At 36.2% G+C, this 25,513-nt stretch overlaps 2 protein-coding genes across 4 annotated transcripts in view; one reads left to right on the plus strand and one right to left on the minus strand.

Moving 5' to 3' along the window:
* Positions 1-18,517, plus strand: part of LOC145680428 (degenerin-like protein unc-105) — a 553,540-nt gene extending 535,023 nt beyond the window's left edge. The window contains exons 6-7 of the mRNA XM_081750948.1: positions 2,725-2,873; positions 14,832-18,517. Coding sequence (XP_081607074.1) covers positions 2,725-2,873; positions 14,832-15,290 — 608 coding nt within the window. The 3' untranslated portion in view covers positions 15,291-18,517. The remainder of the gene's footprint in view (positions 1-2,724; positions 2,874-14,831) is intronic.
* Positions 18,518-22,862: 4,345 nt separating this feature from the next.
* mms4 (Methyl methanesulfonate sensitivity 4) overlaps positions 22,863-25,513 on the minus strand; it is a 104,859-nt gene continuing 102,208 nt past the window's right edge. For all 3 annotated transcript variants that reach the window (XM_081750942.1, XM_081750943.1, XM_081750941.1), the window contains one exon: positions 22,863-23,127. In XM_081750942.1, the coding sequence (XP_081607068.1) occupies positions 23,014-23,127 (114 nt within the window). In that variant the 3' untranslated portion in view covers positions 22,863-23,013. The remainder of the gene's footprint in view (positions 23,128-25,513) is intronic.

Genomic DNA, 25,513 nt, shown 5'->3' on the forward strand with positions numbered 1-25,513 from the left:
AACCTCTCCATAAGCACCTCTCTCCAACGAAGAAGTTCCCGACGAACGGATGAGAGATGCCGAAGGGGAAGATGAAGAGGAACAGGAACAGGAGAATCGGATGTAAACACAGTCATCGCCACTTACCATGTCAGCCTCGTCGGAGACTGGAGAGGGCTTAGCTGCAGTATCAGGGTCCAGCTGAGAACCCTCGATAGACTCCTCCGGAATTGCAAGTGGTTCCGAATAATCAGGAAATCTAGAGAGCGCTCATCGTTTATCTGAGGAGGGCTTCTACAGGGGACGTTTCGAGCATTTCCGAACGAGCCATTGATAGACCAGAGACTTGAGATGGCTACTGATGGAACCAAACGTACGTCCTGGGATGATTTCCGCAAGCCCTGATTAAGAAATCAGCACTCAGGCCAGATTAGGTGAACATTCTCACGAGCCATCAGCCGCTCTTCCTCAACTGTTCGTCTAGCTTTAACACATTAGGTTTCAATTCTCCAGTTAGCCTCTTCCGGGTGCGCACTTTCACGTGCACACCAAGGATAACTTGCGTGGAGAAGACTGTTGTGCATCCCTGCAGGGTACAACAATGTTCCAAAACTTCATGCAGTGCCGAAGCAGGGGGAGCTGTAGTCACGCTAACAGCGGCCGACTCTGACAACCCCCGCAAGACATTCGATTCAATGTGTAGGGGTGGGATAAGGGAGCCCTCACTTCTATCTACCACCCATCCCAGTTTAATCATTGGATGATAACCATCGACCCGTACGGCTTCTTTACATTGTACAACTGTATAGACAAGTGCAAAAAATATAACACTACCTTTGTTAAACACACACACACACACACACAAAATGCGGACCGTCTTCATCCCAAAGGCAGAGCGACCTTTGACTCTATCGGTTCTGTAATACCAGGCAGCTGTATTTAAAATGATAGCTGCACTGCTAGTGAAGGCCCCAGTAATCGTAAGTCAGAAGCTGGCATTTTTGTCTGTTGATTGCATCTTAAGAGAACGTTTCGATCCTGGAAGCAGTGATCTCTGGGAACCAGTGTTTAAGGCAGTGTCGTCTTGTCACAGAAGATATCTCCAAGACTTTTGACTCCGTGTGAAAGCATATCACTTGCTGCTATCTCCTGCATTGGCGCTCCACATCGTTTTGTGGATTACGTCGATGCATTATACACCGGCTCTGTAACCACCTTGGAGCACAGGGAGGAATCTGAAACTGTTTTGGTCAATCGAGGTGTTCGATAGCACAGTCATCGCCGCCACATTACGTAGTATTAAAAAACCAAATACTCACCAATTTTATAACGTTTAATTTCAAAGATGTCATGTACAGAAGTAGACCAAAAGACATTTCCTAAATTTTGGACACTGTGGATCCTGCACTTGTATCATTTCACGTTTTCAGAGACAAAATCGTGAGTTGAAAGAGGAACAAGTAAAAAACAACATAAACACAATGTTAATATTTTTCATCCCGCTTTGTGAACAAATTATGTATTTCTGTAATCTGTATTTATTTATTTATGTCTGAAGAAAATGTGTGTTTAACTATTTTAAATAGAATCGGTATACATAATTTATTTATAAATTTTAAGAGAAGACTACTTTTTAAAAACTTGGGTATGATTTAAATACTACATCAGATAAAGAAATTTTCCATTCTACTGCTACTTTTTCCTAGCATTTATATTCAGTTGTTGGTATATGTGTTGTGTCTCATGCCACAGAGTGGAGGTTTATTAAGGACTATGCTTATTAGCAATGTTTATCCATTAAAAAAAAATGATCCCATTATTATATACCAAGACTAAGGGAGACAATAATGATGAAATAGGTGATAATGGTGACAACTCAGTAGTGGAATGAAACTCGTTTTTCAAATTGTTATAGCAAAGGAATAGCAGAAGATACTGTACGAACCAACCAGACTTTTGCAGTGGCGAGGTTACTGGTGAAAAATCAAACGTGTTTGAATCTAGTAAATATACGTGGATCCTAGCAAGCTAATGACTATAGGGGTCATTCTGTATCAGTCTTCCCAAAATTCTACGTACAGCAATGCAACGCAAAAAATGCAAAAAGTCATTATGCAAAAAATGCAACAGCTATTCCGAATATCGCATATTTTACGTTGCGTTGAAGCAAAACGTCATATAATGTGAACGCTTGTGTTACACGACACACTTAAGCATTGGCACCGATCCTGGGGGCCGATAAGATCATATCCCCACTCATTTTCCTTGGGTTTACGCATTTGTATTAAAATCCTCATTGATGTCTTGTTAGATATCTGATAAACCTGAATGGGTCCTCCAGAAGTTTTGCAGAAATCGGCGCCAACGCTTATAAGTGCTGGAATCATAGAGCAATTATGCAAGTGAGTTGAAAAGTGAACTGCAAGATGAATAGCTTGCACTATGTTTTCACATTAAGCAGCTAGAAAGATTATTGCCGCCGAAACAACAGTGAATCTTGTCCTGTACCAATTTAATCGAATCAGCAGTATTATTTATACATAGTTTACAGTTCGTAGCTTTATACTTATGACACTTCTCTCTTCTTCCTGGTTCATCCATTCATTTTCTTTAAAGAAGAAATATTCCAACCAACTCTGGTACTTATATGTAAACGTCACGCCCCACCCCATCTTAGAGATCTCAATTTACTTGTTTGGACTATATTCGGTAAAGAGTGTATATCATACATTTATTATTTTACAGAGAACCCTCTTCAATCATCAAGTCGCCAAGAGAAGATCTCGTTAGCCCTGGGAGAGTCTTTGAAGGTTAAAGTTAGTGTCACGCAATTTGGGATCGTTAGTCATCCACATGAACCGTGTGTCAGCGATCCTAACTACAGCCAATCAAAGGTAAAATGCTAACAAAAATATTTTTAGATGGAATATTTTGATACTAAATGTTGAAAGTGTGGCCAAGTATAGAATTAGTTTGATGGATGTCTCTGGTTTAAAAGTTAACCCGTCAACGCCCAATGTCACCTACAGGTTACACTAATTTAAAGGCGTCTTCTTCCTTGTACAATACGTGGACTTCGAAACATTTTTTATGTGGTGATGCAACATACATAGGTAAGTAGCTGGAGCTACTGTGGTTCACTAGGACCCATTGGTAGACGATTGGTGAACAAGAAGACTCTTTTAAAGTAGTGTAATCTGCAGGGGACGCTGGGCGTTGACGGGTTTAAATGAAATGACGTCTTTGAGCTTTATTCCACTATTATGCCAGGTAGGCTAAAGGAGACGATGATGAAAAATGAATGAAATTTTGGAATGAATAAAGTGGGAGGAAACGTGAGAACCTCGAGAAAACCCACACGCACGGTGTGTATCTACCATAAGTTCACTTGGCGCGAGCTGGGATCGAACCAGAGACCTCATGCACCAGAGGTAGAACGCTCTACCACTGAGCCATCGCTACCTCTCTGGTTTTTGAATATGGGGAAAAGCGGGTAAGACAACAGAGCATAAAAACCTGTAATCCTAATTGAATTTGCTTAAGTAGTGGCAATGAGGACTTAATAAAGAGATACTGGTTTCTACGTCTAGCAAGGAAGTCATTATCACTGTAGTAGCGCAAACAAGTAGGCCCAACAGTGGGAAACGCTAGATTAGTCAACTGCACACGTTGGCCCTACGTTGGAAATGGACGCACACTTTACAGAGCATTTGCCTCACAACTTAATTGCAAACGATATCTGTACGAAATATGTAAAATTGCGATTGGGTATGCAGGGTCAAACTGTTGGCTAAAGCACGGTTGGCCATTTCCAACTTTATTTTTGTAATTATCAATTTCTCATAATTACTATGCTGACCATTAACTTACCACGTGTGTTGGTAGAAGTTAAGTATTCTGCCATATTGACACGTCACTTAAAGAAAATTCGAAAGCTTCCATGGACTATGATCCTCAGCTAACTTCATTGTCTTGACCTTCGTACAAAGAATTCGAATTAATACAAACTATTAGTCGTTGTCTTCCTCTTCTACTTTTAATATTTCTCTTTCTAATTGTCCCCGATAATATTATTTTTTTTTCCTATTAGTTGTAACAATTCCTCATTGATTTATCACTCCTCTCACTTACTAACTCGATTCTTCTCCATATCTACATCGCTTCCTGCTTTGTACGGTGTAATACTCCACAAGAAACATTTGGCGAGTCTTTTTCTAAATACATATATATTCAGCGACCAATAAAATAATCTTTTATATTTGCTACAGACTTCATTTACCATTCATACCTTTGCTTTTATTTATGTTTCTTACATATGGTTTTTATATTGTGAAACGTTTTGGATTTCAAAATCTGTTCTATTTTTCATGTTGATTTTCAGTCATTCTTTTGCCACCAAACACTGTGCTCGTGGGTTTTCTCGGGGTTCTCCCGTTTCCTCCCACTTTCTTCATTCCACCATTTCACTCATTTCTCATTATCACCGTCTCCTTTAGCCTAACCGGCATAACTGTGGGACGTAAAACTTAGATTTCTTTTTTTTTGCCACCAAACACTCATTACACAAAATCAACCATACCGATGTTAAAATATAAACTACTGGCATTACTACTTCTTTCATTGTTTGAGTTGAAATGACTACTTGACTTTTTCATGCATACGATAAACGATTCATTTTAGATGTTGCGCGGAGCTGAGAAGTGGGAAGCTCAGAACGGGCTGTAACGGTAACGGAGTGAAGTGAGTCGTAACTCAGCTTGGTAGCTTTGGCGAGTCTGCACTTGGATATTATTAAAGGCTTCTCCATTTCTATTGAAAAACCAGTGTTGCCAGTATAAGTCTAGAAAACTGTAATGTTTCTTGAACGATTCAAGCATGGCCATCAAATATAACGATCTTTATTCCCTAGACGATGGGCTACTTGTCCACCAAACTTCCTTCAAATCCGGCCAGTAGTTAACAAGAAATAAATTACCTACGACTTTCGTTCAGATCTAGCCGAAGTTAACGAGAAATAAAGAACTATATACAAGGCGAGCCGAGTCTGTCTCTGACCGAGTTCGGCCACCAAATATAGCTATCTTTATTCTTAGGGGATGGGCTATAGTGGCTTAGCTAGTCCCACGCATTTCAGCTGCTCCGTTATATATATATATATATATATATATATATATATATATATATATATATATATATATATATATATATATATATATATATATAGAGAGAGAGAGAGAGAGAGAGAGAGAGAGAGAGGGAGAGAGAGAGAGAGATAGGTTGATATAGATATATAATGGAGATATGACCTGAGATTTCAAGCTCTTCATTTTTTCTTGTTCAGATCTAATTTATGCAAATTCTGTCGCCAAACCAAAATGTTCGGTAGCCAATGATGACCAAAATTTCGTACCATATATGTATATACAGTGTTCGAAGTGAAAAAAAAGCAGAGGCGGTATGTTTGATTGCGATTTTGACTCGACATACCGGCTATCTAAATGTTGAAATGCAATGAGGGTATGTTGCCTAAAAGATTGCATTTCTATTTACATAATGACTGAAACCATTGGTGTGCTTCTCTGTAGTTACGGGGAGAGGGGGAGGGGACATGGAGAGACTTTGATCTCCAGCCAACAATTTTGTGAGAAAATAAAAAGGATATTCTCTTATGTTGTAATATAGAGAATTGTACACAAAAATGCTCAAAAACCGAGATTTTGTCTTAACAATTTCTTGCGGGAAAACTCCCGGACCCTCACTTGACTGAGGGATATTCCAAACCCCCGGAAGCTCCGATCCCATAGCAAACAACCCCTAAATCCGCTCATGCTCAAAACACGACATTTATATGAATTAAGACAAGAAGACACTCACATACATACGAAAGAAACAATTCAATATGGCACATCAAAATATAAACAAGATGAACACCTTTTGGATGCAACCCAAATATTATATTTAACTATTGTCCCTGTTGTTTAGTCAGCTCATGTTTAGTTTATTTTTTGTCTCTATTAGTGTGATTAAGAATTCCTTATTTAAGTATTATATTGACTTTCACTTTGAAGACACTTCATTTTAAAAACAAAAGATACGAAAAAGATGTTGGTGTTGTCAGCTTAAAAATTATTTCTACATAAGAAATGAAATTTTTACGTGCAAAGCTATTCGCCAATTACTATGTATAAAAATGGATTTATTAAAGGTATTTAACATCTACTTTCCAGTGACGGTAAGTTTTAATCATTGAAAAACCAGAGACGGTATGCCTTCATCACTGAAGAACCAGAGGCGGTATGGTATACCACCGCATACCGTCTCACTTCGACCACTGTGTATATACATGTGCGTATATGTGAGCTTCCCCTTCATGAATTTTTGGCTACGCTATGCAGCTTCCATCTTCTCCGATTTTCCTTTTGTTCGTTAATGGTCTTTCCATCTTTTAATAGCGGTTTTGAATGCCCATTAGTCCATTCATGGTGCTATCTGGGGGATTCACTGCAGTTCTTCAATTTGATAAACAGTTTATTTTCCGTTAATTTACCATGTTCTATCGAATGTCTGACGTACTACCATGAGCAAAATAAATGACGCGTCTCTTTATTTTGAAGTTTTTTGAAAATATCTCCGTTTTCTTTATATGTTCGAAATCTCGGAAGGTTTCCCCAGCAGGACAGGTTAATAACAAACCCGTTTTTAATATTTGTGTTAGATATTAGCTTAAAATAAAGAAATTAGAAGCAAAAAACATTAAATCGACAGAAATCTCGAGAATTACCAACTCTGCTAAAGTGGGAAATTTTCAAGAACGCGAGGGAATTCTGCAGTTCAACACGAAGCAGCGACATCTATGTCAGTGAGAGAAGCGTGGATTAGATCTACAAACGAAAATTTTAACGAAATATTTCTAGTATGTCTTATTATATGCATTATCAGCGAACTCCAAATATATGAATCTATACTAAGTATTAACGTATAGATAGAGCAAATAGTGGAAATTACCTATGGAAAAAGACGAATTGTTAGCCCAATCGTAATGAAAAATCGTCTTTACTGTAGAACAGGTTCAGCTTACGAAAGAAAGCAAATAGCTCAGTTAGATAAAGCAACGAGTTTGTATACCGAAGGTAGACGGTTCGAATCCTGTGAAGGACTTTTGTCATTTTTATCACTAAGGTTATTTTATTTATTTTTTATGTGGGAAAGAATCAAATTGTAACATATGTGTAAAACTCATGACGATACCAAAAAAAAGAGAGAGAAAATATCGTCGCATTTGCATTAGTGTCTCTAATTTTTGTTTGCAAACAGATTCGTAATTATTTCCCCTGTGCTCACTGATGCATAACGAATGTTTTCCAGTAAATGTTAATTCTAATTTGGAGAATTTTATAGTTTCACAATTTCTCACTAGATAGTCTTCTATCTACGTGTTTGGATATTTTGATAACATATTTCCCTATTAAATGTTTAATTTTCTCTATAAATATTTGTCTTAAATTGAAATTGTTTTGAATTTACTACATAAGCAAAGTTGCCCGAAGGAGGAGAGCTCAAGTAATAGATATTCTACGTAAAAGCAACCTATTGTAGAATGATGATGCTTCTTACCTTCAGCACATAATCTTAACGTTAGAGAGTCAGAGAGAGAAAAATCCTGTTTTTCCTCCCCTATGACCACTCATCTTAAAGCTCTACCTATAATGATTCGTGTCACATAATTTCTGCTCTCCAAAGACATTCATATTTATTATTATTATTATTATTATTATTATTATTATTATTATTATTATTATTATTATTATTATTATTATTATTATTATTATTATTATTATTCCTGAATATGCCACCATTACATAATGTTGTAACTTCAGACATCTTAGTTTAAAGTGCTTTCTTTAGTAATAATTTGAGCAACCACGTCACAAAATTTAAAATGTATGAGGGGGCTTCAAATTAATCTACAACGACGTTTTATTTCCCCCTCCTCTGTTTTTAGCACCCTCCAACACAAGGTATATAATTTCTGAGAAGCAGGGCAGACAAAATGAATAAGAAATATATTTAGAGCATCCTTTCCTCCTTCGTGAATGTAATATCACGTAGCATTTTTTATTCTACTGAAGACGACCCCAGGCCGTTATGGTTAGGTAACAAAAGAAATACCTAATATATTTATAGCGCCCCTTAACTGTAATATTACCTCTTCTTTATTTGTTCGAGGCTTCCCTACACAACCAAGGGTGACAAAAAGAATAGGAAAAGTGTTTAAAGATTACAAAAGACTTTATATTTTGTCAGAAACAAGGCAGTATATACACAACATTGCTTTCGTTAACAAGTGTTTCACCCTTGAGTCGCTTATAAAATTAGGCAGAATAACTTTTGCCGATCATTGTTCTAGAGGGATTTGTCCAGCTAATAACGATGAGTATGTTTATTTACATCACTGTTAAAGAAATAGCAAACTTTCTGAAAGGAACTTACTTAGGAAACAGATCTTAATTCTACTTAGCCAGAGCCCACTCTGAAAAATTGCATCTGGCGTTCTGAGTGAAAGTTCTATGGGACTATTAGAAAAATATATTCCCGTTTCCACGCTGATGGTAGAATTTCTTAAACCGTTATTGAATTACGTTCGAAGGGTAGGCGTAAATAGCGCCCCCGCAACAATGTGGCGTGTCGACCGCACAAGCTGCAAGGCCAAAAAGTATACAGAAAGTACGCAGGGGCGGAGCAGGCCAAATTTTCACACGGGCAAAGTGACTTTTTGGCGCCCTTCCCCTAGTAGTAGCCTATATTTTACATTTTATCATAGTGTTTTTAATAGTTTAAACCAGGAGCGTCATTTCAGATTTTGCTTTGGGGGGGGGGGGGCAAGACCTCTTGATATAAGTAAAATTTCGCGTTTTTCACTGATTTACTACTATTCTTATGATAAAATCTATATACATCTCAAACTCAGGGGGGGCAATGCCCCTCCCTGTCCTCCCTAAATGACGCCCCTGTTTTAAACCCATTTTCAAAAAGAAATCCTTACCTAGGAAAACTTCACAAAGAATATGGCCCGCTATAAACAATACCAACTCCACCCCCCCTGGTCTAGTGGCTAGCACGCCTGCCTTCTGTGGTACCGGGTCCAATTCCCGGTGGATTACTGTTGAACGATAAAAGTGGTTCGGATTTCACTATAATTAGTATCCACATCTCCCTTGCCCATTAAGGCATAACCGTGGAACGCTAAACTCAAGCAAACAAACAAACAATACTTAATTCCCGGCACTCTTTATTCTACATGCCATCTCTCAATTTTTCGATACAGCCCCCTTAGTACTATGAAACTCTCTTCTTCCATAGTGAAATGGAAAAAGATCATATAATTGCCACTACTTTACAAGAATATAAACCAAAAACGTCAGTAGAAAGCACATTATAAAATTTACTTTTTGAGGCTCGTTTTGGTGCCCCTCTTTCTCTGGTGCCCCGGGCAGTCGCCCGGCCCTTGAAAGTACGGACGCATAACTAAGGACTGCGGAGGAGAGGTTAACCTTCATGTTATGCCACTGGTTTGACGTGTTTGAAATGTTCAGTAAGTGATCGGTTAGTGAAATAATTTCGACAGTTACTGATGTTTAAAGTTTAGCTAAGACAAAGCTACCTAATCAAATACATTTGATATCGGGATGTCACAATTTGATTTTTCCTCGCATAAAAAAGATAAAAACAATAGTAATAAAAACCCTTACTCGTACTGGGCTCCTAACTAACTAACAACCTAATTCTTACAGACTAGTTGCTCTGACCAACTGAGTTTCGATTTCTTACGCGAAAGAAGTCTGTTATATTAAGAGGCATGCTTTTCATTATCAAAACTGTTCGAAGTAATACGAACATGGCTTAAGAACAGAGACGGAACTGAATTACCACTCGATTGACCTTGAGGGCAAATCACCAAAGCGTAGCTATAAACGTAAGTTCAGCATGCATTTCTCTGGAGTTGTGTTCAGTATTCCTATCTGCCAGTCATGCTTGTTCGTAGGAGTAATATGTTACAAACCTGACCTTTCGATACAGCACAATAGCAAAAGAATAAAAGGGAAGGAATTCTTGCCCTTGTGAACGTTGGATACCACCATGTGCAATAAAACTGTCGCGTCTCCTTGAAGTGATATTTTATCGAAAATAACTCGTTTTCCTTTATATAGTCTATCCGAAGTTTTTGAGGGTTTCAAAATGAGGAAATGTTACTGACAAACAAGGACGCATTTAGGGGTGGGTCCAGGGGGTCCGGACCCCCTCTGAAACCCCAACTTTTCTGTAAATTTAGCCTAATTTTGGGGATTATCTTTTAAAATTTTATTATAATTTATCCTAATATTGAAGTCGGACCCCTTCCGAAATAAATTACTGCATACGTGTCTCTGACAATTTTCAATATATTCGTTAAATAATAAAGTAAAATAACTAAATTAGGAGCAAAAAGCTTTAATAATAATAATAATAATAATAATAATAATAATAATAATAATAATAATAATAACAATAATTGAAGCGAGCTTAACGAGTTTCAACCGTACGACTCAACCAACGTTTGGGTGCCTGTTCGTTCGTCTGCTCCTCCCATAAAAGACATTTCATTTTAATGAAACTAGTAAGTGCCTTCTTTTAGCTCTGCGGAGTAACTATTGCTTGGAATATGAATCTGCAAAACATAAGAGGTAAAATTAACCAAATGGTGCAAGTTTCCACTTATATATATAAAACAATTTTGCAATATCAACTACGTGAATCTTGTCCCATAAAGAAGCCGAAACCCCTACACCGAGGAGCCCTCCGAGATTTGATCATTGTCCACACGGACTGAAATTGTCATTTGAAGCCAAGACTTTAATATGAAGCCAATAATTTCTTTAAAATAGACGGAAAATTCGGAAGTTATAAGCATTTTCATATTTTTGCCTTTTCCCATAAGGGAGCCGTAGCCCCCTATACTGAAGAGCCCCCCCCCCCCCGGAGATTTGATCATTGTCCACTCGGACTGAATTTGTCATTTGGAACCAACACTTTAATACGAAGCAAAATATTTCTTTAAAATAGACGAAAAATTCGAAAGTTATAAACATGTTAATAATTTTGCCTTTTCTCATAAGGGGGCCGTATTAGCCTACACTGAAGAGCCCCACGAGATTTGATCATTGACCACTTGGACTGAAATTCTCATTTGAAAAAAAAAACTTTAATATGAAGCCAAAAATTAAACTTTTACATCAATTTAAACTGACTGGGTTCCGGTTCCCCCCACTATTGTTTAGTTTAGTTAAGTGGTAATTTGTGACAGCTTCACATCATCAAAAGAATGTTTCACTTCCCCTCCCCTCCCCCAGGAGTTCGTGCTGGATCCACCACTGGAATCAATAGACACTCTTCCTATTCTTTTTGTCACCCTTGATTGTGTAGGGGCTCCCTCGTACAAATAAAGAAGCGGTAATATTACAATCAAGGGGCGCTATATATTAGGTATTTTTTTAGTTACCTACCCCTAACCGCACAGGGCCATCTTTCGTAGAATAAAAAATATTACGTGATATTCCAATCATGAAAGGGGAGAGGATGCTGTAAATATATTTCTTATTCATTTTGTCTGTCCTGCTTATCAAAAATTACTTTCTGTTGGAAGGGTACTGAAATGAGAGGGGCAAAATAAAAAGTCGTACCCCCTCCTACATGGTTGCTCAAATAAGTACTAAAGAAAGCATTTTAAACTAAGATATTTAAGATTTAAACTAGGAAACTAAGATATCCTTACATTATGTAAGGATGGCATATTCAGAATTATTATTATTATTATTATTATTATTATTATTATTTGAATGTTTTTGGAGCACCGAAATTTTGTGAGACGAACAATGATATGTAGAGGTTTAAGATGGGTGGTCACAGAGGAGGAAAAACAGGATTTTTCTCTGTCTGACTCTCTAACGTAAAGATTATGTGCTGAAGGTAAGAAGCATCATCATTCTACAATAGGTTGCTTTTACGTAGAATATCAATTACTTGAGTTCTCCTCCTTGGGTCTACTTACCTTATGTAGTAAATTCAAAACAATTTCAATTCAATACAAATACATTGTAAAACTTTTCCGTAATTAAACATCTAGGGAAAATTAAACATTTAATAGGGACATCTGTTATCAAAATATCCAAACACGTAGATAGAAGACTATCTAGTGAGAAATATTGTGAAACTTTATAAAATTCTCCAAATTAGAATTAACATTTACTGGGAAACATTCGTTATGCGCCAGCGAGCATATGGTGAGCAGTGAGCACAGGGGAAATAATTACGAAACTGTTTGCAAACAAAATTAGGGACGCTAATGCAAGTGCGACAACGGCATTTTTTCTTTTTTTGGTATCGTCATGAGTTTTACACATACGTTACAATTTGATTCTTTCCCACATAAAAAAATAAATAAAATAACCGTAGTGTAGTGATAAAAATGACAACGGCATTTCCATGGGATCGAACCCGCTATCTTCAGCATACAGACTCGTTGCTTTAACTAACTGAGCTATTTGATTTTTACGTGAACTGAGCCTGTTCCGGTAAAGACGATATTTCATTACGATCGTCCTACCAATTCGTCCTCTTCCATAGATAATTTCCACTATTTGCTCTATCTTTATGTTAATACTTAGCATATATTCATATATTTGGAGTTTGCAGATAATGCATATAATAAGACATACTAGAAATATTCGTTAAAAGTTTAGTTTGTAGATTTAATCCACATTTCTCTCAATGACATAGATGTCGCTGCTTCGTGTTGAAATGCAGAATTCCCTCGTGTTCTTGAAAATTTCCCACTTTAGCAGAGTTGGTAATTCTCGAGATTTCTGTCGATTTAATGTTTTTTGCTTCTAATTTCTTTATTTTAAGCTAATATCTAACACAAATATTAAAAACGGGTTTGTTATTAACCTGTCCTGCTGGGGAAACCTTCCGAAATTTCGAACATATAAAGAAAACTGAGATATTTTCAAAAAACTTCAAAATAAAGAGACGCGTCATTTATTTTGCTCATGGTAGTACTTTCTTTTTATTTCACTAGCATTTGTTTCTAATTGTTTCGAGTTCCCATGTTTGACCTTCTCTCACTGAGATCCCCATTTAACAGTAGCGCTCAAAACTAGCGGGCTACGAGAGGAAACAATAACATGGTACTTTTTTTAAAAAAAAACCTCGAAACAGTGTACGGGGCGCTGTAGTACCACCACATAAAACTGCGATAGAACTATTTTGGGTTGCCAACAGTTCTTTAGTTTGTCAAAGTTATTTAGAGACAATTTCAAAATTAGTTTCGTTGATTCGAGCTTAACGTTCCTTTCTGCAGCGAGGAGATTATATAAGATGTGGGCCTACAGCTCTCACCGGGAATCGAACCCGGATCCGCTAACCATATAGTAACGAATCATATATGTTGTTTCTGAGAAACCACAGCAGAGAAGCTTTATTCTTTAGAATTTTTTACACAGCGAATGTCTTAAACTGAGAGGAAATGGTATGTACGCTCTTGATATAATACTGCGGCCTTCCAAGTTCATTAATAATATCAACAGTGGCGAATGAAATCGCTTATACCTATCTGTAAACTTTTGTTTCTGTAGTATTCACTGAAATGTCATCTACATGTTCTCATGATTCGTTCCTGAAATTGGGGGCCACGGTGGCTCAGTGTTAGAGCGTTCACCTCTGGTGCTAGGGGTCCCGGGTTCGATCCCAGCCCCCGCCAAGTGAACTTTGTGGTGGACAAACACCGTGTGCGTGGGTTTCCTCGGCTTCTTCCGTTTCCACCATTTCATTCATTACTCATCATCACCGTCTCCGTTAGCCTGACCGGCATAACCGTGGGGCGTAAAACTCAAAGATTTCATTTTCGTTCCTGAAATTAGGCTATGTCAATGTTAGACACTCATATCTGCTTCGGACCATAAACACTTCCATACAGTAGAGCGCACATTAATGGCTATAGCCTCCATGCTTCGTGTTTGCTTTCGGAGCTGGAAACCCGGGTTCAATTCCCAGAAGGAGCGTATGTGGTTCGTATACCACATTAAGCTGTAGGTTCATATCTAATTTGGTCTCAGTGTTGAAAGAGGCGTTAAACTCTAATCCAACCAACCAACCAATTACATACAGCAGAAATACTACCTTGCTAACCCAATACTTCTCCATGTAATATCTCATGTCAACCATTGTTTCTCAATAACACTAAAGTGTTTATAATGTATAACACAAAAAAACATATATTATCTGTAAAATCGGAAGTTAAGTGTTGTGTTTCCTTCGGAACTCATCTTTACTGGCGATGACAGACTTGGCTTAAGAGCATATAAACTTCTGTACTAAAACGTTATTGTCATTAGAGTTCATTAAATCAAACATTATCATACATCTTTGACTTACCTTCTTGAAGGGAGTTTTGAATATATTTTTATTATGTATATAGCATAAAGTAATACTAGTTGAAACTTACTCTTGTCGTAAAAATCGTCCTTCATTTGATTTTTATTTTACGTATAACTTAGGAATCAAAGATTCACAAGTTTGTGTAGCAGGTTAAGGTCTACCACCGTCAAATTTAATTCAGACCCAATGAGTTAGGTTGAACTTGTGTAATATATTATTTATTTATTGTGATTTATTTTCCACGGAAAAATCAAACGGAGGACGAAATTCATACCGAAGTTTTATTTATTGCATAAGTATTTACTGATTAAAGTAATAACACATTTGTCCATACATATTGATAATAAATAATACTGGTTTTTTTTACTTTTTATTTTTAGTGTGAAGAATTGTGCCGATGGCAAATACTAACAGAAGACCTTCATTGTAAAGGACCATGGATGCCTGATCTTGATCTCCCTAATTGCCATAACTATGGAACCATGAAGAGACTGCTGGTACGGTATCTTCAATTCGGAAATTACACTGAAAATTGTCAATGCCACAAACCATGCTTCACTAATCAATATACCACATACATGATAGAACGAGTGAAGCTCCACCAACCCTACAGTCAACTGCAAGTGTATTATGGCTCGGGACTCGTACAGCAACTAGTAGAAGGTTGGGCTTATGATAGTTCCCAGTTCCTAGCAGACGTTGGAGGTTCCCTCGGGTTTCTGCTCGGAGTGTCTGTTCTTAGTCTTCTGCACTTACTGGAGCAATTTGTTGAATGGTTTCTGGATCATTCAGGAACACAACGATTAAACAATATCAGAGGACAGAACGAAAGCATATAATAGAAAGATAATTGTTAGTGGTAACAATTACCATGACGTAGTGTTCACAAAACTTTAGATAACTGACGATATAAATATTAGAGAAGTCGTAAACACTCGGAGTGTCGCGTTACGAGTTTGGCACCTTATGTACTTTTTAGTTGTATGTGATCAATTTGCGACGTGTGTGTCTTTTTAAGCGCTTGGATGTATCAGATATAAAATCTTACACTGTTTTTATTTTTAAGACAACATGGTAAGTGGTTACCAAAACTATCAGAAACAACGATAATGGTGACAATCCGACTCAGGCTTGTGATTGATGAATGTTCTCTCTAGTCAAATAAACAAATCGAGTAATTCTTCATGTCTTGACTGCAGCATACTTTATATCAGCCATGAGAAATTTTAAGCAACAATTAATAATACATAATTTCTAAAATGGCATAACATAAGAGTTCTTAACATACGCAGTTTATGACATTAATAGCATTTAAATGTACCGTACGAGACGTATTAATTGTAAGCTGAACCGGGCGACATTCTTACGTATCACTGGCTTGTCTTGGTTTAGACTTATGAAATTAAATATGTATCTTTTCATATTTATGACATGGAAAAACAGTACTGAACTTTGGTGATTTCTAAAACATAAGGAAGCTGCTGCAAGTTCAAAAAAATCAATTTTCAAAACGCCTTTGCACGATGAAACCTAGCACAAGCGGGTTGAGAAATTATACAGAAACTAATACAAAATTCCATCTAAATATGTTTGAGAACTACGGAGTATCTACACAAAGCATTTTGCAAGTAAGGCTGAGTATCACAAGGGTTTCTAGCTGTTATTCGACTTATTCTTCGAAAATACACTCTCTAAATACAATATGCAAACAAATGAATATTTAAATAGATCTGGTATTAGTTTCTGTTAATTTCTTAAACTGTTTGAGCTGACCTTCCATGGTTTTCGAATTAGGGCGCTTAGAAAACGGATATTTTGAACTTTTTAGAAGTTTCCTTTCATTCGGAATAACAAATGTCTATCGAAGTTTGGCGGTAGTGATTTTGCGTATATATAATTAGAACCAAAAGATCCTGGAGAGGGAATGCAGAATGAATTACTTACTAGCAGAAAAGTAAACCAATTAATCTACAAAGATTACAGTGTTCTTTCGCCAAAATACTTCATCAGAAGCGGAGGGAAAGTAGGGCATCAAACTTGGACACTTCTCAGTTCTTACTGCTATCTCTTATAATTATTATTACCTGATATATAATTATATAACACTAAAATTACATTATGGCTCACCATGCTGTTAGTTTATTGTAGGAAAATTAACTAATGGTTGAGGTATGTAGGCAAGAAAACGAAGATTAAATGAATGAAAACAAATGTATAATAAGGGGAAAATGAAAACTAAAGATTGACAAAAATATATAAATAATTTTGTTAATTTTTATGTTATTTATAATTTTTCATTTTTTTGCCGACCTATCCCTCCCATTAGTTTTATCTTAATCCAAGAACTCTATTACATACAGTCTGGTAGTACTATCACACGACCTGCACCACCTGGATGTTTATCAACTCTTTTTCTACCTCTACCTCAGCCTTATTCTTTTTTTTTTTTTTACCTCTCTATCTGATAAAGCATTCAGTGGAAGTGCTCATAGTTGTTTTTTTTTTTTTTTTTTGTACGTAGTTAATCTTTTATTCTCGCTTCGGGATTCCTTTGTTCCAATTATATTTACTTTACTTTAAATAAGAGATACTTTAAGCTTTTGATGCAGGAGACCTGTGGCAGCTCAAGTGGTTCGGATTCCATGTTAAACTGTAGTTCTACGTCTATGGCCTCGTTGCTGAACTCAAATCAAACCAAACCAAAAGAAACTTCAAGTTGTACGTAGTAAATATGGACCTACATGCCATTCATGACAATATGCAATACATTCGTGAAATGGGTTGTTAAATTTATATATGAATATGCAAACTTTTATGGGCATTGTGGTCCTGTAACTCAGCTCTCTTAAAAGCTAGATAGTATGGTGGAGTGCGGTCTATGTACTGCGAGGTTTGATCTCGCATGATGGTCTATGCAACTGCCAATTACATCAGATTCAAATTCTGGTCACTCACTCCCTAGTGGCTATATAGTTAGCGTACAGGAGGTAGGCCCTTGGGTGCAGGAGATCACGGTTTGTATCCGGTGGAAGGTTATGTGGTTCAGATCTCACGTTAACGCAGAGACTCACCTCATATAGCCTCGGTGCTGAACGAGACGCTAAACTCCAAATCAACCAACCAATCAATCAAGCCCCGGTCGTAGTTCAGAGTCCACGTTAACAACATCGGTGCTACGTAGGAACACAAAATCTCAAAATTCACTGATATCCGTAGCAACAATGGATCACATATACTGTGAAAACACGAAATGGCATGCTTTAACGGAGCAACTGATGAAAAATGGGGACGAATTACAACTCTGTTAGCTTTGTGTGTTGATTGAAATGACGGAAAAATAAAGTCAGGAATGTTTAACATTCAAATATTGTAGTGATTTTAACTTTAAAAAGATATTAATTCGAAACGATACGTGTTCAATATAAAATTGGTCGCCTAGCTCTTTCAGAGACTGTTATTAAGAAAGAAATTCAAATTTGGTCTTGATATAAAAACATCAAACAGCCAAAGAACATTCACATTTAGATTAATATTTTGTTTCTCCACAGGAGGATTTATTGGTAAATAAACAATTTTTTTTTTTTTTTTTTTGTTAATTTGAATCATTTTCTCATGCGCCTCCCTAATTTTTAATTTTAACATTTACATTTGTTACTATTACTTCCAGATTTAGATAAAAATATTTTCATAAAAAGATAGATGACCAGAATGTTTTGAACAAGACTGTACACACATTACAAAACGGAACAAAAAGCAAATTCAACCATTATTATATTATTAAAATTATATTATTACTAAAATTTGTTTCTAAAATAAATGTACTGCAACATTTACAATTTCTTATTGTCATACTTTTTATTTTTAAATCAGGATCCATAATATGTATAACGAATACCATCCTTTGGTACATGCGAGGTTCCATACAAAATAGATTTAAAGACACAATAATTGTTAAGATGCTTATTTATAAAATGCAATAATGTACAGTATTTTATGTAACGAGAGTAATATTTTGTATGTTACAACCTTGATGATATATTGACATTTTGGAATAAATATTTTATGTAGAAAATATAGCATCATTTATTATTTCAATGCTAGTTCTACACTTTAAATATACATATGCCTCTCTAGTTTTACTACGTAAATTAGTAACAAGTAAATACAAACAGGCAATTAGTTTTATAAACTATGCATTGTTCGAACTAAAGAACTGAAACGTGCCGCGATTCTTAATGTGGTTCCTAGTACATACATGAAGAAACTCCAAATCGGATTTCTCCAAAGAAATAATACTAAATGTTATGTTACAGTTTTCTGACCGAGACTAGAAGTCTCAAATGTGCAAAAATATATTTTAAAACAGTAATGTTAAGTTTATTAATTCGTTTAGTCTGCTATACAAATGGTCAAGATACTTTCCATATAATTCTTTACAGCAAGTACTCCTTTTATTTTCTTCAAGAGTATAAGAATTTTTAAGCACGCGTAGTAGGTTACAATTTTATTTCAGCATACGCAAAATTTGAACTTCACTAGATTTGACAGCGTTCAAAGAATCTTTAACAAGAACATTATTTCGGAGTTATTCTTCTAAACAGCAAATCGAATGCAAATTGTTACTTCGCTGAAAGTGTTTTACAGAAACATTTACTAATCATTTACAATATATATCAAAGTAATCCATATTCATTTCTTTTAAGATGAGTACACCCACACTCATTCACTCTGAAAGCACAAAGTGATTAAGCAAGCCTATGACAGACAATGACTTGTTCTTTACGCATAAAAAAAGAGAGAATAAAGATCCCAAAGCTCCGAAGCAAGCAGTGGGTAGGCTAGATGGCCAACAGAGCCCCGAAGCAGGCTAAGCGGCTGAGGTTAGGATTCCCAGTCAGAGCCCCGAAGCAGGCTAAGCCAGGAGAAAGGATAAGCGTAGTCCCGTAGCAGACTAGAGGCCCTGGGGTTAGGTTACTCCTAAAGTCCCGAAGCAGACTAGGGGAGGGTTACCAGAAAACTGGTATCGAGCTGTCTTCGTCCATCTAATTTATAGGGCCCTTTGCGTGGCGGTGGCGCTGCTGCTCCGATGTCGTCTTCTGCTCCGTGAGAGGGGTCAGAAGCCGTCGTCTGCATGTGACTGTAGATCCATCTGGTGGGAGATCCTCTTGCCGAACCACGTGGTGGTTTGTAAACACTGATGCGTGGGATTGTTTGTTTACAACATCACATAGGATATTACAATATATATATATCACATAGGATATTATTGTAATATATATATATATATATATATATATATATATATATATATATATATATATATATACATGTTAATACTAGATACTAAAAATACTTCACTTCAAAATATCTCAGATTTTTTCACATTGTCCTCGGTAAGGAGAAAGAAGAAATGAAAACTGTTTACTATCAGAAAATAGTTTATATAGTTTCAATGCAGAAGTAGAAAGTTTGATAAGGGAATGAACTGAATCGAACTAAAGAACTGGATATGGAAGACCAAAAAGGTGTGTGTTAAACTTTAATGAAGGATGACCATACTAATAAATAAAATAATTATCATAGAATAGCTAGATCATTTACTTCTTCCATCTACATTTGATTAAAATAATAAGCTATTTCCCTTCCCAAAGGAAATTATTATTAATATTAAAAGGAGCTAAAGCTGAGAAGTGTTTTGAAGCAAATGCGACAATGTGGAATGGAAAAAGTGGTTGTTGCAATATTAAATTTAAAATATGGCTGTAGCAATTAACTAATAAAGCTTAAGGATGTTTTTCTTGAACTTTAGTTTTCAATCCATTAATGTTTCCCATCATTACTGATGCGCCATCATACAACTGTGCAATTAACTTACTGTGGATACTGGATTCTCCTACATTATTTTCCACGCGCTGGAGCAAATTAGTAGTAGTTTTTTCCGAGCTGACATTCGTGAATCTTATAAATCTCTCTTAGGCATTCCCAGTACAATCAACGTATCTCAAAACACTAGATAACTGACTGATTGGAACAGCCAGTTGTTTCATCAATAATAATTGACACAAAAGGCGATTCACATATTTCAGACCTCATATTATTTATCATAACCCTACTTACTGTTGATATTAAATCCTTCTGAATTAAAGAAGTACCTCGAAACATTGTATAGCTCTCACGATGACTGACCGGTATATGGTCAAATTTATTTAAGGATTTTAAATATTCCATTTAATTACTTCGATTATTAGATTCTTCATTCTCATTATGATCCCAAAAAGCAATTCTTGTTTTTCAAGAAAACAGACTGCATTAATTAAATGAAATAGAACTTTTTTTTTTTTTTTTTTTTTTTTTTTTTTTTTTTTTTTTTTTTTTTTTTTTTACAACAGCATTATGTTGGACAATATACAGACAGAGCTTGTCATTTATCTAACTGTAAACAATTCTCGTATTTTCAAAATTTGTGAGACTCTGATGTTACTGTTAAAAAAAAAATCTTTAAGTTTTACGTCCCACGGGTATGTCGGTTAAGCTAAGGGAGATGATGAGAAATGAATGAAATGGTGGAATGAAGAAAGTGGGAGGAAACGGGAGTACCCACAGAAAACCCACGGTAAAAGGAAAATATACATTATCACACTTATACAATGTTGTAAACTAAGGACACTGCAGTATCACAAACCTTCAAATTTTGATAGCCTCTACAGGAGTAATAATGCAAATGAAACAGACGGCAATGCACATGCAAAGTACTTTATTGACTAATATTATGATATGACGGATTTCGAATGCATACGAACAAAATTTCAATGTTTTTTTGTTCATTAGCTTAGAAGTCACAATGGCACGTTACGATAAATGATTCATCCTGTATATATACTTACCACACATTTCTTCGCAAGAGCATTGATCTGTTTTCCCGAAATTCTTGTACTTGTGTTCTTTGATAAGTATATTTACCACCGTTACACGGAATAGTAAATATACTTGTCAATGCACACAAAAGTACAAGTATTTGGGAAAATAGATTAACGCTCTTCCTAAGAGATCGGTGCTTAATATATTTACCATGACCGTCAAAGGGATACATATATAAATACTCAGGTATCGCACAGAGAAACTATTGTAGTATATTTTATTTTTGAGTTTTATTTCTTACAAGTCTATCCTTTAGACTAAAGAAGACGATAAGAAATGAATGATGAGAATTAAATATGGTGAAAATACACCACAAGATATTCATGTCCTGAGCGAAATTCAAACCGGAATTCAAGCAGGTCTTAAAGATCGCAGGCTAATGTCCAAGATATCGACCATGGCAGCTGACGAACAGATAAAGGAAAATGTGATGATACTTAAATAGTAATGTACTTACGTATACAGAGGAAACCAAGATTTTGCTGCCCGATATTATATGTCATTTTCATGATTAAGAACAGAAACATCACATCATTTAAAAGGAACTGATTAACGGAAACAGTAAATTATTTATGCATACTGAGATAAATTCATAGCATGCTTACTTTAATCAAGAATAAGTAAACTTCTCTCGTACGCTATCTTGCTCATACTACGCTCATACACTCACACGTTTCACCTTAACTTTCTATTCCGATTTTGAAAACAAAAGACTGTTGTTTTTAAGTCTGCAAATCGTAAGTAATATTACTATAAGGTCTGATAAAATAACGCTCCAGGACTGATGGTGCCACTCTGTAACTGTTAAGACACAAAATTCTTTATCATGTGAAATTAATTCAATTTTGTTTATTTGCAAGGCATGTGAAGATTTGGTAAAGAGAGCACCTGTGCCTTTCTAAACATCAGTCACCGAAGACTCCCTGGTTCGTATTCTCATGGATTCTTACATGAAACAAAGAACGAATATTAAGTTTAGCTGTAAGTTACGGAAGTAAACAGAAGAGATTTACGAGATTATCGGAACTGTTTACCGCAAGAGTATCAGTATCAGTCCTGGAACTTTATTGTCAAACCTTGTGTATTATTCTCCTAGGTATCAACTTACTTTAACACATTATTTCAGTCAACAAATATCATAATAATTTTTCCACCCTTCACAAGTAGTGAGATATATATAATACTAATAAAACTTGATAAAAACAACACTCATTTCTTGGAAGCAGATTGATGCTATGTTGGGAATGACGTGCTCATACATCTAAGTTTTCTTTCTGTTTCCATCATATCTAACGAGGAGTAAAGATAAGAGCGATTATATGCTCTCTTTTGAAATTGAAATGCTTTTTCTAGTTTCAATGCAAATGTTATCACGGGAGCATGCGGTATTTACAAAAATACTTTAAAAGAAAGAAATACTATTACAAAGATATTCGTGCTGTATAATACACGAACAGAACTTATGGTCAGGTATAAAAATACAAAATAAAAACTACTTTCCGACAGAACACTACATTTAACATTCTTTACAGTTTTTGTTATCTCCATTCAAGAAAATACTCATATAAAATATATGTACAAGTATTCACATTATTCGTATTTACAATTGTCTACCTTCATGTACATTAAAAAAAAAGTTTCAGTTTAATTATACAACGAAACGCTTCCATCTTGACTTGTAAAAAATATATACATTTTCCTACTAAGTTCAGGGCCCACCCTCCGCACTGATGTGAGAGGTCCAGCCGATCTTCGTACCTGCAATTAATGAAACGCAATGACTCATGAGTATATTCACAAAAATATACAGGGTGATTTTAAATACGTGTCAGATTTCGTGTTATTACGTAAGATGATTACTTGGATCAACAAGATCGAAACAAAACAAACTATGAGACCCTATCTCATCCAAGGCACAGTTTAGGAGATATAGAATGCTCTATACAGAGAAAAAAGTGCTGCATGCAAATTATTCGAATATCTCAGAAACAGAAGAAATTTTTCAAAGTGTATATCGTATATAAAATTATCGTATAAAATGAGCACATTACAAAAGTATTCAAATAGTTTGCAAGAACACACGCATCTAGTCAGCGTGGCGTTAGAATATTCTTGGTATTTTCTGAATCAAGCGCGTAGTATCTTATAATTCCTCGCGAAAGCATTTTTCTATTTTGGTTACTTACTCTGATGTTCAATTCCTTTATGTGATTAACGTCATTATAGAGCATCTTTATGTAACAGAGTGCCTTGAATGACAAGTACCTCACAATTTTTTGATTCTATTGGTCCAAGAAACCGTAATTCGGCTAAGCATTTTTTTTTTTTTTTTTTTTAAATCAAGCTGCTATAAATCAAGCAACTACATTTTTAAATCAAAGTACAGACAGCATATTACATAAAACATAGCTCTATTTACAGAGAGACTGTTTCTGATACAAGAAAAAAAAAAAAAAAAAAAAAAAAAACAAATTCCGATATTGCAGCACAATAAAACCACGTAAGTTAACCACCATGGTTCGACAGAATATGTCCCAATTATGTAACAGGGCAACTCATGGTGTAATGATAGTATATAATTCTATCTACTGTTTCACATGTGACCAAATTACTTAGAAGACGAGTTCAAGAGGTACCCAATTTACCAGCTTTCACTGTGTCATACACAGTAGGCTCTGTACACAAATACAGAAGGCTGTTCAGCGTATGTTTCACCAGACGCGACTCATTCCCACCATGTGCACAATGAACTCGCTCACCCTCGGTCAGGCGCGTCTGTCAGTACAGTGTGTAAGCTGCGAGAGAATATTAGTGTCCTCGCTGGGCCGAAAATCTCGGGAGGAGTACGTTGTATAACTTTTCCAAGTGCTTGTTTACTTGCTGGGCCGAAAATACTAGCAAGAGGAATGAAGGATCAGAAATTAGATTTCTGGCCTGTCGGCATCTATGGCCATGTTATCCCGTCACGTATGAGAGATGACGTCCCTCGGCGATCACACTGCCCAGAGAATTGGGAAGGAAGTAAACGGCGTGGGACCATTATGTGAGGTACCATCCCGGCATTTGTCTGATGTGAATGAAGGAAACCCAGGAAAACCTTGTTCAGGATGGATGGACTGAAAAAGCTTTTACAACTTTTCGACTGAGAGTCTGCACTGGGAATCAAACACGGAACAGCTCGTATTAAAGGCGAGAGGATTGCGACTACGTTACCGGGACAGCAGGAATGGAATAACATTCCCTACATAACTTTCCAATTGAGATTTCTGCAATAGAAAGAAACTACGTTGCCGGGTCATTCTTCACAGAATTTTGTTAATGAAGAAAATCGCCTGACCCAAAGACAGACGGTAAATCATCTAAATGCCTTTGGCAACTATCAACCGCACCCTGCACCCACAACTAAATCTTGAAAAGGTGTTTAAGGCTAGTGGTTCACTACTACTTTACCGATGCCTACCGACGGGAACACAAGCAATATGAGTGTCATCTCGTAACAAAGGTGGCAGTACATCGCTACATTAGATGAAGCGTGGGTGTATTTAACGACTGCGGCAAACCAAGAGACATCAATCACGTACAGGTACAAAGGCGCGCAGCCACTCACGAAGTCGGTCCGAGCAAGCAAAGAGACTTTCCCGAAAGAGTTTATGGTGGCTGGCGACTAATCACCAAGGCAAACTGAAGATTTACAAGTGGAGATCTGCAAACTCAACTTACAGTACTACCAGGGGAAAATCATGAAGCCGGCCTACAAGCAGGAGCTACCAGAAATGTACGAAAACGGGATCAACATGGTCTTCCTCCATCAAGATAAAAGCTTCATTATACATTTCAAGATCATCCTATTGGGTAGGAGAAAATCGTTATGGAATTGTATCTAGTTATGTAGAATTAATCTGTGGTGGAATTGTTTAGCGTAATTTGTAATGGATTTGAGTTATATAGAAGGCTGAATAATAGCTGTCTATTTAATTGATTATCTTGTTCAGTACTGGGAAATACTACGATATTGGAAATGCAACTATAATTTGACAGAATATTATATGAGTTTTAGTAAAATTGAGTTGAATCATCTGCCTATCAGTATAAATATAGAGACATTTGGAAAGTGACTCGTCAATTACATATTATATAAATGTGC

Source organism: Thermobia domestica, chromosome 3 (genome assembly GCF_964235325.1).
Source record: "Thermobia domestica chromosome 3, izTheDome1.hap1.1, whole genome shotgun sequence".
Classification (NCBI taxonomy): Eukaryota; Metazoa; Arthropoda; class Insecta; order Zygentoma; family Lepismatidae; genus Thermobia; species Thermobia domestica.